Source organism: Polyodon spathula, chromosome 6 (genome assembly GCF_017654505.1).
Source record: "Polyodon spathula isolate WHYD16114869_AA chromosome 6, ASM1765450v1, whole genome shotgun sequence".
In the NCBI taxonomy this organism is placed as follows: Eukaryota; Metazoa; Chordata; class Actinopteri; order Acipenseriformes; family Polyodontidae; genus Polyodon; species Polyodon spathula.
In genome coordinates, this window is record NC_054539.1 from 27,481,301 (window position 1) to 27,494,807 (window position 13,507).

A 13,507-nucleotide genomic window follows, 5' to 3' on the forward strand; every position below is an offset into this window, starting at 1 on the left:
CATAATTAGTCATATGTACCTCTGTGAGTAGGATGAGCCTGCTTCCTAGCACATAGTTGGTGGTATATCACTTGATTTCGGGGAGTTTCAACCTCAGATCTGTCTCTATATTCAAGCGATTTCTGTACTTGTTCTTTATCTTGTTCTTGATGTAAATAAGTGAAGAAAAGCTTTGCACAGATATGTTGAGGCAAAGTATTTTGCCAAGTAGTCCAGTAAAACCTGAAAGTGCTGGTCGAATAAGTATTGGTGAAGTGAGAATTCATCAAAAACATACGATGAGCTGATGTATCGAATGTAAACCATTATTTGGGCTCCATTGGTGCTGTCGGTACTCGATTTTGTAGCACAAAAAGTAGCACTGATTCAGCAAGCTGCTCCTCAGTGCCTTTTTCCATGTCTGCAATTCTGCGGCTAACTGTGTTGTCATAATGCAGTGAGACTGATCAGCAACTTTCCTTCAACATACTATCGATTGTCATTTCAGTTGCTGCTGACATCATCACCAATTGCTTGAGCTTTTCCACTTCTTGCGGTTTAGTTTGGTAGGAGACAGCATACGATGCTTCATGTGTAGCGTTGCTTTCTTCGATTAACCTCCTTGTCTTGTGGCTTAACTTTGAGGGCAGGATGTTTGGTCTCTAAATGATGTTTTAGTCTGTTTGGTTTCATCATTGCCAAGAACATCCGCACAAACAACACATTGTGGTCGCTGATGTTCAGAAGCAATACATTTAAATCCCAAGTCCAAGTGAGAGGATTGGTATTTCCTGTTCTTTTTTTGCCCGGTTTTACCTACTCCTTCTTCTGGATCAATATTCTCAACTTTACAGTTTAAAAAAAATGCTCCATTCTTTCCTATTGTTTGCTGTTTAACGTTAGCACAACTGATCGCTAACAAGAACAAATAACATCCGAGGCACGTCTCTACGTTTTCTCGTCGGTTTGGGCGCTAGGGGACGATGACATGCGTCCAGAATATTGTTCAGTTTGAAAACCTCTGTTCTATGGTAAAATTAGCGGGCGATTCGCTGCAGAAATCCAAAAATGGCATGGAAGTTGTAACTTGGAGTCCTAATTTGGAGAAAAGAGTGGAGATATGTTTATTTATAGGCAAAACATCTGTTCCATTTGTTGGATAGATGCAAGTGTTAATTGCTAAGATTTGATTTACCCTTTTAATTAGAAGTATTTCAACTATGGTGTGAAAACAGGTTGAAGGTGTATGTTATGCTGTAGTCAAGACACCTGGTTTAAAAAAAAAAGTGTCAAACATTCTTTTTTCAGTTTTCAGATTGCTTAACTCTTCAACTCCTTTTTAAAGTACAACGAGGATCGCCATAGCAACAACATCTGATAAACAGAATAGAGCTGTCACCAGCCAGTCTTGCTTGGTAAAGAGGTCAGTAGTCAGGGTTGCAACTTGATTGCAGGTTGTTCTAACTGGCATGTGGCAGATTACGATTCTTTTGTTTGTCACAGATTTTGAAAGGCAGCTTAAATAAGAAGCAAGTCAACCACTCCAGTTCATTGCATGACTGTATGTATGATGAAACACATCAATGGATTTTTTCCTCTGTGAGGACCTGATCAAAGGTTGTTGGATAGCAGCAATTTTCCCATTTGTTTGTATTGGGGCTATCAATTAATCACAGTTAACTTCTGCGATTTAACGCAATAATTTTTGGGAGATATTAATTTTAAGGCACATTAATTGCACTCCTGTCTTATCCCTCTTAGCATACTGTAATTCATTTCCTGCAGCACCCTTTTAATGCATGCCAGGATTGAATGAGTTTAGTTACATTTGAATATAAAATTAGTCACCGCATTATGTAGCAAATCACTCAAACTGAAGGACTTGTGAATGGGATGTTTATTTTTTAAAAACTTTCTGACTGTTCATTGGATAGAAAGAGGGTTACTTTTATCTACTGTCAAAGAGAGTTCCAGTATCACAGAAGTGCATCTTGTCTGCTGTACCACCTACATACTAAACATGCTTTCACTTCTCAAAATACACTCTAGTAGTTTTTTCTGCTACAGACAACAATACAAAAAATGAAACCCACCAGTCTCGACAGAGTACTCTTAGAAATTGAGAATCACTGCAAACCCATGAATCAAGCTAAGTATGATACTATAACCAGTGTTGTTGGATAGCTACCGACTGGAGACAGTCATATAACAAATCTAGTTAACATGTTCCAAAATATCTTTCTCAAAATTAACTTCCTCAAACTCTGTGGTATTAATTCACTTTCATATAGAGACAATTTGGATTTTGTAGAGGATCTTGTTGCGTTTCTTCACAATAACCCACAGAATGGTCTTCTTATATAATGGGAACTATTTAAAGAATATCTACTTGGCAGATTCAGCTGAGACTAAGATAGATTTGGGTCGCTCATGAAACTTCCCGTTTAAATGAAAACATAATTTTGTGTGTTTGTTTAATTTCCAAACTGGTTAAGCATTCTCCATGGTTTACAAAAAATATCAGTGCTGATGTAAGCTAAAATGATACCAAGAAAATTGGTTTCAGGCTACAAATTTCAACAGCCCTCCAGTTTTTTTTTTTGCTCTTAAGAGTGTAAGTATTTAAGTTAGAAAAGTGTAGGGAAAAGAAAACCAGCACTCCCAAGCCCTAATTAGAAATTTAAATGCAGGTTGTAGGCAAGATGGCCTGTCAGCAGTATTTGCCTGCAAAGCAATTTTCACTTTCAGTGAAATGTTGTCACATAAATTGGGTTAGAAAAGTGCTGAGAATTGTTTTCAGAATGTAAGCTCCTAAATATTGTTGTAGTGTTGAATTAAGAAGATAAAAAAAAAAATGTAAAGCATAGTCTTAAAGAAGAAATATGCTGCTCAACGTGATATTTGTACTTAAGTGATAGTGCCTGTTGATGAAGGCTCTACCGTGTGGAAGTTGACCACGATGAGAATTGTGTCCGAAGACAAGGTCAACTATCACATGGTAGAGGCGTCATCGAGAGGGCAATATCGCTACTAGAAGGTTATTTTTACCATTGTTGTCTTTAAAAAAAAAAAAAAAAAAACCTTAAAACCTAGTTTTACCTAGAACTTGTACTGATTCATCGGGTACAATTGGCAAAGCGCCGCCTTGGGGGGGGGGGGGGGTCTGCTTAGGTCAACCAGAGTGTCCTCGGCTCACCGTGCACTAGCGACCCCTGTGGTCTGGCCGGGCACCTGCGGGCTTGTCTGCAAGCTGCCCAGAGCTGTGATGTCCTCCGGCTGTAGCTCTGAGGTGACTACATGGTGAGCCTGCAGTGTGTGAAGAAGCAGGCGGCTGATGGCACCCACTTTGGAGGACAGCGTGTGTTCATCTTCAACCCTCCTGAGTCAGCGCAGGGGTGGTAGTGGTGAGCTGAGTCTAAAAATAATTTTTCTAAATTAAGAGAAAATAAAAAAAATAATTGGTGACTACTAAATTAAAAAATAAAAAAAAGAAACAAGAATGACATACATATAAAGAGAAAAACAATGAGTTTTTATTTTATTTTTATTAACTACTTAGGATTTTATAATGTCCCTATTTATAATCTGGATATTGCCTGAGAAATGCACGGAGCAATTGCTGAACAGTCGGTGTACGATGGAGTCTGAACTGCTTGTTATTGGAGCGTCATTTGAGCTAACAGTGGATTGGCTGGTGCGGGAGTGACAGGAACAGGATTCACTGTTTGATTGGTTGGTTTTGAGTCTTATCTGGAGGATCCAGCCGAGGATAGTAGACCAATTGTGTTTTTGCTGAACATTTGCTGTCCAATTGTTGCGAATTGAGCTTTCATTAAGGTGTCCTGCTACAGACATGATTTCTCTTGTCTCCAGATCAACGTCAGATAGAAGTTGAACAGCTGTTGCTCTCACACAGTGATTTGTGTACCTTTTGATGAGATTTGCTTTTTCACTGATGGTAGCCATTAATTTGCCAAGCGTGCTTTTCCCCAGTGATTTATAAGTATACCAAGTAGATGGCAGCATTTGCAGGAGAGAGCAGCTTTAGTGGCTGAAGGACAAAACATGGTGAGCTAGGAGGCATTTTAGGGTGGTATTTAATGTAATTTTAAAAAAGCTGGTGTACACACGGATTAAGTTTTAATTTGGAGATGGTCACAAGTATAAAAGCCTGCAGCTTTTCTTGTTCAGGGTGGGTATACCGAGAGGAGGTACGTGAGAGCGAGAGAAACCAAAGTAAAAACGAAACTGAAAGAAAACAATTGCAACACATGCAGGAAGCAAAGTATGTATTTGGTGTCAGTTTGTTTTCGTGATTTGTTTTTTATATTTTTGCTCTGCGAGCAGTGTTTTTGTTTAAATATTTATTTTATTTTTCCTTTGAATAAAAACGGCGCACAAGCACTTTTTCACCCGTAGTACCTGTGTGTGTGTGTCTGTCAGCTTCCTGTTATGGGGATGCCACTGCTCGGCTACCCTGTCACAGGGCCTAATTTAACTTGTCGCTGTGGAAAAATAATTTTAGGAGATATTTGTTTTCTTATTCAACATCTAAGAGGCATCAAAATAAAAATAGTTTATTTATTTAAGTTTATATTTTCATGAAATGCTTTTTTCCTAGATACATTTTTAATTGAATTGGGATGGTATTTTGTCCAAGCACGATTCGACAAGATGTTGTTTGGATACCAAACTGTGTAGCAGTAGAGATTTTGCAAGGCCATACAAAGTAGGAAAAAAAACCCTGAAGATGAAAAATAAGTGGCTACAATGAACAAATTAAAGAATGGATGCCCTTCTCCTGATTTTAATTAAGTATTAGTATATCAAACCTTTCCACTGCTATGATTTTGAGCCATTATGATAACCTAATAAATCAGGCTCTTTTTATGCAGAAGCAGTAACAGATACCCCACTTAAAGAATCACTTCTAGGCTGGACAGAGGCCCAAAAAAGGTGCAACATTAGCAGATAGATGTTGCCTGAATTCATCAGATGTAACACATATAGGTGAAGTAGACTAGCGATAACGCTAGTCCCCAACCAGGCACACGAGCGGTATGCACTACGAGACTGACTTTCTACTACAATATTGTAGAAAAATGTAATGGTAATTGTCAGTACCACACAAAGCATTCCCTAAAAAGTTGCTAATAGCATTTTGCTTGTTTAGTACATTTCTCCCTAGACTCATTTGCGACTATTGTAACAGGCGCAACGCTTTAGTACATCTACCCCTCAGTGGTCTAAAGCCCCTTTCACACTGGCACTTCTACCCGGGTCACAGTTCCGCATGGTGTGAAACCACATACCTGGGCTATACCCGGGTTAACATGAGTCCTGGCGACCCACCTCAGAATGTGGGTTGACACGCTTTGACTTGGTTGAGCGAGACAAAATGCTTAACTAAATAACAAACAGCCATCCCTGTGTGACAGTTTCACTTCCTCAAGGAACATTTTTGTCTATTCAGTTTAGCCATATTTTTGTTGATTGAGACACAGCATGAGCAAGACTGCAGCAGGGATGAAGTAACATTTGCTCTAATCAACATTTGGGCTGACAGTTCAATCCAGAGAAGGTTGGAAGGAAGCGTCTGTAACAGGCTGCTTCCAGGGCATCGATACGCACATTGTGCACTTGCGTCTGTCACCCAGGTCAAGCCCGCTTTATCAGAAGCAGTGTGAACTCTCATAGCCGATCCGCATGACTCTGGTTCACAGAGGGAGACGTTACATTCATGTAATTGAACAGGACATGTCTGTGCTTGTCTTTAAATGAGAGGTGGGGTGGATGTATAAAGAAGGGATTAAGAAAAGAGTAAATTCATTAAATGCAAACTTTCAGGACTGAATATTTGTACTCTGGCAGTACTCTAACTTTCCCCTGAAAATTAGGGTTATTGCCTGCCTGAAGCAAAGTATGTGTCCTTCTCATCCTGGCTTGAGGCAGTGGCTGGCCTGTGTGTTTCGAAACATCAGATTCCATTAGTTGTGAGCTTCTTCAAGACTAGCAGTTGCAAGGTCAAGTCACGGATTTAGATATTACAATACCTGTTATTTTGCATTCCATATTCAGTTAATTATAGTTAAAATTATTGATGCAATTAAAAAAAAAAAAAAAAAAAAAAAAAAAAAAAAAACATTTATTGACTAGCTAGCTCTAATGCAGACTACAATGACAACAATAAAATGTTTACAACATGAAAAACAGAGACATAGTTAATGATTTTAAGATTCTTGGTTTAACAGCAAAAGCTGCTTCTCCTTACAGTGGTAACCAGGGGGAATAGTCATAGTAGGGGAAATTTGGATCAGTCCCAGGTGAACAAACACAGTTGGAACCTCCTACAACACAGCGATCCATAGCACCATGCTGGGATATTTGTTGTGCTCAAGCTCTGAGGGAAGAGTGCCCTCCTACTGAGCCACTGACACTAGTTTGGTCGTCAGGTCACCTTAAGCAATGTATACGTCTTTTATTATACTGACAGTAATCTGTTGTGTATCCCTCCCGTCACATATCCGCCCTAACCGTTTTCCGCCATGATCAATCTCTTCAGCAATGTTACCCATGTTTTTTTTTGTTTGTTTGTTTTTTTTGTAAACCTATGCATATTGCTACTGTGTAAATTACCCGACACTAATGTAAGTGTATATAGCACTGTGGCAGGCCAGGAGCCCTGCGTATGAAGAGGAGTTTTTGTGTAAATGTATACTGTAAATAGTGTGTTTATTGTAATTAATTAATGAAGTACCTGACACTCCTGGGAGAGCCTACCTGTTGTGTGTGATTTACCAGGTGTAGACTCTAATCAGCAGATATTCACCTCACGGCTGTTCACCTCAGAGCTGCTGCAAAATTAAATAAGCAGTTTATTATAGCACAGTGGAAAATAAGTAACCTCAGGATAAATTCAAAGAAATGAACAACTGCAACTGACCTTCTTGCAGTTATTGGTCGGAAACATTTGCATTTGATTTGTTATCTGTCCCAGTAGACTAAAGCAGATTTATAAGCCCTTAGCCTCATGAAGTCTAAAGGAGTCAGAAGATGCCTGTTGGCCTTCATTTAGTGTTTCTGCTGACTGGGCCCTGGAGTTCTCCCTGGGGAAAGTAAGAGATTACAAGTGAAGATAAATTCTGTATCTTTTCTCCTCCTTCAAGTGCACTGGAGTAGAAAAGAGAAAGAAATATGTTTTTGAAATATGAACTCTGCAGGATAAAACTGCAGGCTCCAAATACAGAGTTTAATCTTTTATGAGAAAATCATGCTTGTGAATATCAACATAAAAAAAAGCATGCATCTTGCGTTTGAATTGTTAAAATAGCTGCTTACTGTGATTGGAGGCACGCACCAGGATTTATTGACTTTATCTCATTATACCAGCAGTGACATCAAACAAATTGCTGTACAGTACAGTATATAGATTTTGACATATGTTTCCAAAATGATATTTGTAAGTAAGATGTTAATTATTCAGTAGTGTATTGCTGTAATGTTTGATGTCAGAGAGAAACAGCTGAGCCATGCATACCTAAGCAGTTTTCTTTTCATCACATTTACCTGCTATATTAGTAATCCTGTCATATTAAATCACAAATTGATGAAATATTTATTATTTGAAGCAAACGTTTTACATTGGATAGTAGACTATGTAATTGTCAAGTAGCCTATACATCAAACTGTAACTTATTGCTTTATAAGTAGCCATGCGACAAGACAGCCGGTTTTGTTCTTGTAAAATATGATGTCAATCTTGCGGTGTTTTCAGTTTTTCATACACATTATATGAACATTGGCATATATTTAAACCATTTCTTTGAAGGAGGACTACATTGCAAATTACTCCTATGATTTTGAACAGATGATATGTTGTTGTATTATTATTATTATTATTATTATTATTGTTGTGGGACCTAGAAAGACAAGTCTGGGAAAATCTGTGATTTGTGTGATGTAATTAGTGGTTTTATATGTAATATCTAGTAATACAAAAATTAAAATCCGACTACATTTCACACAATTCAAAATCTATAATTTAATCAACCCCTTTTCCAATGCAAAGAAGTGTTAATGTTCAAAAAAGAAGATAACTCAGAATGTTAATTTAATGGCTCAAGTCAGCCTATGCTGTAGGCTGTTGTTTATGCACTAACAGTTATCTTAAAAAAAAAAAAAAAGACTATGGTGTAAAGACCTATATTAATCTAGTCCAATATATGTATAGCTGATACAGCTAATGACTATTTGTTATTTGTATGCCAAATCTACAGTATAGTGTAGAAAATACTTTATGTACCATGAAATGGTTCAAAGCAGGGTTATTGTCTTTTTCTCAGAATATATGAATGCTTTTAAATAGTTAGTGTGTCTAGGATTGTCACCTCTGTCTACATTGTATCAAATTGCATCACCATATAAGGGAGATAAGAATTATTATTTCATATGAGAAAATAAAGCAGCCTACTTTTGTTAGTTTTTAAGGGTTCAGTATTAAAAAACTAAAAAACAAAAATCTGTTTTTATCTGTTCTTTCAGGCCAGCAGCGATAGACAAGAAACCGGCAGAACTTAGCACCTTGAATGACGTGGCCTACCAGATCCGGATCTGAGGGGAGACCATTGGGCAGAATCTGTGATCTTCCATGGTGTGCCTACTTGCACTTTACCTTCCAGTCAGTTTTAAATCTCGTATGACTATTTTATTGCTTATGGTATGTGTACAGGAGGTAAGGCAACACATTACACACGAGTCAAAAAAGCACCAAGGAAACTTTAAACTTACATTGAAGAAACTCCTTGGTTGGCTGTAATGGCTGTTAACATTCTCAATTAAATTGTGCTATAAGGAGGCTGTGTGGGCTATTGTATGTGTTTCAGCATAGGGCTGGGAAATGGCTATATTCCACTACATTACATTTCTAGGTTAAGGCAAGACATTGTCAGACCTTCTGTTTCTGCCTCACTGTAAATTACGTGTGGCATAACTGTTACAATACTGGAGGTAAACAATCAAATAATGGTATCAATTTAAAAATATTTTATTGTTAGTTAGTATAAAAAGAAGCTTTTGTATACAGTAAATGGCCAACAAATTAGTTAAAAAGTCCTTCTGTAAACTATTCAGATATATATGGTCCTGTATGAGCTGTTGGGAGTTTTGTGTTACAAACATGTGAAATCAGAAGAATCTCTATGCGTCACATGATAGTGGGTGCCTGTGCACCCAGCTTGTCCATCGATACTGGGTCTGCATTTTCCAATAATGTTCATCAGAAAACCAGCACCTGAAAGCACAATTCTAGTCCCAAAGGTCATGACATGAAGGCCGCGGACATGTGACAAACAAGACATGGTCCAAATCACAAACCTTCAAAATTGGACAGGACACACAACTACGTGGTCCTTCCCACTGTTAAGGCCATTCTATAATTTTGTGGCCAGTCCGTATACAGTATATTGAGCTATATTTTAAAGAAAGGTTGAACAGAAATTGTCTGAAAGATGTAAATCAATGTCAACAGTATAAACCTAGCTAAAAATTTGTGGAAGGGATCTGGTACACTATTCTAATTTTCTTGCTAGTTTTATACTGTTAAAATTATTCAGCTCGGACAATTTGCCTGTTCCTTTTTCACTTGCTTCATTGTTGCTAAAATCACTTGCCGTTTAAGGTATCATTGCTGTTGAGTAATACTAATTTAATCACACAAATATTGTAGTTGAACTCTTATTGTATTATTTATTCTATTTACTGTAATTTGTTGCTTCTAAGCAATGTTACCGGTACATTAGACATGATATTCCAGTTAGGCAGCCTAATTACTGAAAGGTCTTGTTTATGCTTTCTCTTAACTAGGATTTTGAAAATCCGGATCAAATAATTTGTCTCAGAGAATGATGTAGCTGAGCTGAGATTAGAGCACAGGGTCTCCTATCTCCTTGTTTTCAATTAGCCCTTTATAGACAACACTGTCTCCTCTATTATCTCAGACAATGTTTTTATATGTTCAAACAATTCAAGAGGGTGGGAGAAAAAAAACTGTCCATACAATCCTCACAGTTTGTGTGTCCAGTTAATACTTATTTCATTGCTATTTACCTCTATGTATTTAAACAGTGACATTTAACAGTGTGAAAGAATCTTTGTCTTTGTAGAATGTGTAATGTGTAATTGCATACAAGGATTGTTCTTGTTGAAGCAGTTCTAGAAATGAAATGGGTCTTAATGCCTTATTAAACTACATCATATCAAAAGCAAATGAAAATAGCTGCTTTTTAAATCAAATCTTTTTAAACAAGGGAGCAATTTTAAAAAATATTTTGTTAAAGGAAAGTAAATAGGTTTTCAAATTGGCAGCTAATAATGATAAAGAAAAGACTTTCAATTTGAGCCATTGCCCACTGTTTAAGCTAAAATGTGTTTTCATTTGACTTTTAAACAGGAGAAAACAAGTGGCTTTCTGAATTTTTTTTTTTCTTTTTTAACGTTGAAAAAATGAAATAGTAATGTGATGTTTTAGAATAAACACTTTAAAATAATACCAAAGTGCTTTGCTCATTGTCTGGTTCTGTCACTAACAAATTCCAAAGCAATGGCTGCTGGTCAGTATTTTAATGTTATCTGTATAACTAGAGAATTCAGCTAAGTTATTAATGTTATGATGAAAATCTTACAGTTGTGAATTTGCAGCCAGTGAAGTCGTCTAATTGATCTACTGCTATACTCTTTAGATCATTAAAATAGGGCCCTTTATATACCAAAATTATGAGAATCAAACATCTAACCATGCAGACTCGCTGGTGTATTTCTGTTTGTAAAAATATGTAAAATAAATTAGGCATTTAAACATGGGCTTTGTTTACTATACACACCAGCATTCAGGTGAATTCAGTAGCCACATTATTTTAAAGTGTTATGAAAATCAAACACATTTTCAGTCTCACAAGAAAAAGTAAGCATAGCTGCAGATGTTGTCTGTTATCCGATGAAGTGCTGGCATGCAAAATGGAATGCAAAACTTTGAAATAGAAAGCATTACATTGTGTTTTAGTTAGTATGGCATATAAATACTGGATATGAATTAAGAACCATGGATTAATATTCACACCCATGCACCTTCCATTAGTCTGACATACTGTGAGAGTTTTGAGTTCAGTAATGTGTTTAATTAAGTGGCATCAGCAAAGCATGAACTGTCTTCATTTTCTTAGCATAAATTGCACGTCGTGAGAAACAAATAACCAGGAGATGCCAAGAACAATACGATATTGTGCTTAGCATTTAGGACCTTTCATTTTGGATGTCCTGATATTGCAGTTGTAGTGCAGAATGTGTGTGTGCAAAATTGTGATTCAAAAGTAGCTTTGTTTATTATTGAATTTTAATTACAGGACTGCCTTTCAGCTTAAACTAGGATGTTACAATTAAGCAATATTTGCAAAAAGTCATATGTATACATTTTAAAAATAAATATTAGTTACTTGAAGTGAAGAATGACCTTAATAAGCCAAGACTGCAAAAACGGATTTTGTGAAGTAATTGTTATATCTGTTTGTTATATATGTTTTTAGGTCGCAGGACACTTTTTAATAAAATATTCAAACTAGTTGTATGTTGTTTTAGTTATTGTTAAATTAAACTTTTTTAGTGCGACTAGCTTACACTATAATTGCCAGTATGCAAATTGCAACTGAATTGCAGTGTAAATTACTGAGTAAGATTGCCACAAGGGTCATATAGGGTCTGAATAGGAAGAGAAGGTGCGACACGAGAAATGTCGGCAGCACAGGTAAACACACGTGAGTTTAAACAATGAAGCACCATAACATTAGTATTGAAATGAGGGAATGTTGCCCAGTCGTATCTGAATATCTGCCAGTATAAATCATTTCTGCTAATGCTTTCCAACCCCAGGACCCCCCTGAAAAAGATGATCGAAGCTCCAAGGATACAGTCCAGTAAACCTAAATGGTGAATGCTGCTTGTGTCTGGAGTCCCAAGAATGTACCATATTGTGACCCCTCTGGCTTTCTCCATGCAGTCTGATTTAAATATCACCTCGACATCCTACATCCGAGACCATGTGCTGCAGCTGTCTGTGTGAGCTTTGTATTCAAATACACCTTTGTCACCATCTGCTTGCACACACTTAAAGTATACGAAGTTTAATAACTTCACTCAACATAACAATTTGAAATGCCCTACTCTATCTGTGAATTCAGTATTATTTTTCTACCCCTTAGTACCCTAATTATAATTTCAGGAATATATTGGCTTTTATTAGATTTCATTTACAGGCTTCAAGTGGACTTTTCTTATATTCCTTTCTATGATATATTTACCACTTATTGTTTCATATTTTTATTTTAAAGATAATCTGGCTATAAAAAGTTTTCTAATTAATACAACCAACTCACTGAGGTGTGGAAATGTTGTAAGGAGTGGCACAAGTGGCAGAGGCTTCCACTTCAGCTATTTTCTATTGAATAAATCATCTCGATCAAAATGGCAAACATAATACCCAGGCCTTACAGAAGTGGTTCAGCTACACTGTAGTGGGCATTTCCATTGATTTACCTAACTGACATTCAGAACAATATCTGACTGGAGACTACACTCAACTACATCCTATTGAAATGTTGATCATAGGTAGGAGAGGTTAATTCTATCAGAAAAAAAAAAAGTACTGCAAACTGCTGATAAGAATAGGACAAGCTTTTAGAAGTAGGTAGTTCCACTTTATATATTATGGAAATGTGGAAATCTAGTTTCCTAGATACTAGGTAAGAATGTCTTTTAGTGATAAACAGGAATTCATTACCAGGACATGATGAGGACACACCCCTATATTTTACCACTGGCAGAACATAAATAAATTGTGTTAACCGCAGATTAAGGAATCTGTTTGTTGATCTAAACTGCGGCAGATATTTGAACAGTGCCAGAACGTGCAAGTCTGCTTTTTGGCAGATGTTAACCAATTGTATTACTATTGTTTCTAGTAACATTACTAAGGGGGCCAATGTCATACCTGGTGTAAAAAACACAGCAAGACTTATATAGCAAGAAGGCAGTAGTATTTAGAAATGTCACTATTTAAATCATTATAATAGAAACCTGCAGGCTTTCATAAGGTGCATTTGCACAAGATTTTGTGCTTGCCATGTAATGTCTGCGTAGAATGCTCTGCTTTTTGCAGTAGACCTGAATGAATAAAATGATAAAATGTTATTCGTTTGTCAACATGAATCAACTAGAAATGGAAGTTTCTGTGAGCAAGGGATCTGCTTAATGAACAACGACCAGTTGATAGTTCTATGAAATAGTTTAATATTCTGAGAATTGCCTTTCTAGTTGTATAGTTAAAATAGTTTTATCCTCTCTGCCTCTGTACTTCCTTCAAAGTAGTATCCAGAGCTCCCTGTTTAGTCATTAAAAATTGCTATATAATATACCCCACATTAAGATCCTGCTCTATATCACTCAGTGGATGATCCTTGGGCGACCCAGTGTTATTGGCAGT

The 13,507-nt window shown here is 36.8% G+C and overlaps 1 protein-coding gene and 1 long non-coding RNA gene across 2 annotated transcripts in view; one reads left to right on the plus strand and one right to left on the minus strand.

Annotated features, from left to right (window-relative positions):
* The window catches only part of LOC121317095 (tubulinyl-Tyr carboxypeptidase 2-like), a 30,332-nt gene extending 18,758 nt beyond the window's left edge, over positions 1–11,574 (plus strand). The window contains exon 7 of the mRNA XM_041252691.1: positions 8,521–11,574. Coding sequence (XP_041108625.1) covers positions 8,521–8,593 — 73 coding nt within the window. The 3' untranslated portion in view covers positions 8,594–11,574. The remainder of the gene's footprint in view (positions 1–8,520) is intronic.
* Positions 3,225–7,610, minus strand: LOC121317096. The gene is made up of 3 exons (XR_005950480.1): positions 6,923–7,610; positions 6,760–6,833; positions 3,225–3,409 (listed from the first exon to the last, which is right to left on the minus strand). It is a non-coding gene; the product is annotated as an uncharacterized LOC121317096 (long non-coding RNA).
* Positions 11,575–13,507: the final 1,933 nt, after the last annotated feature.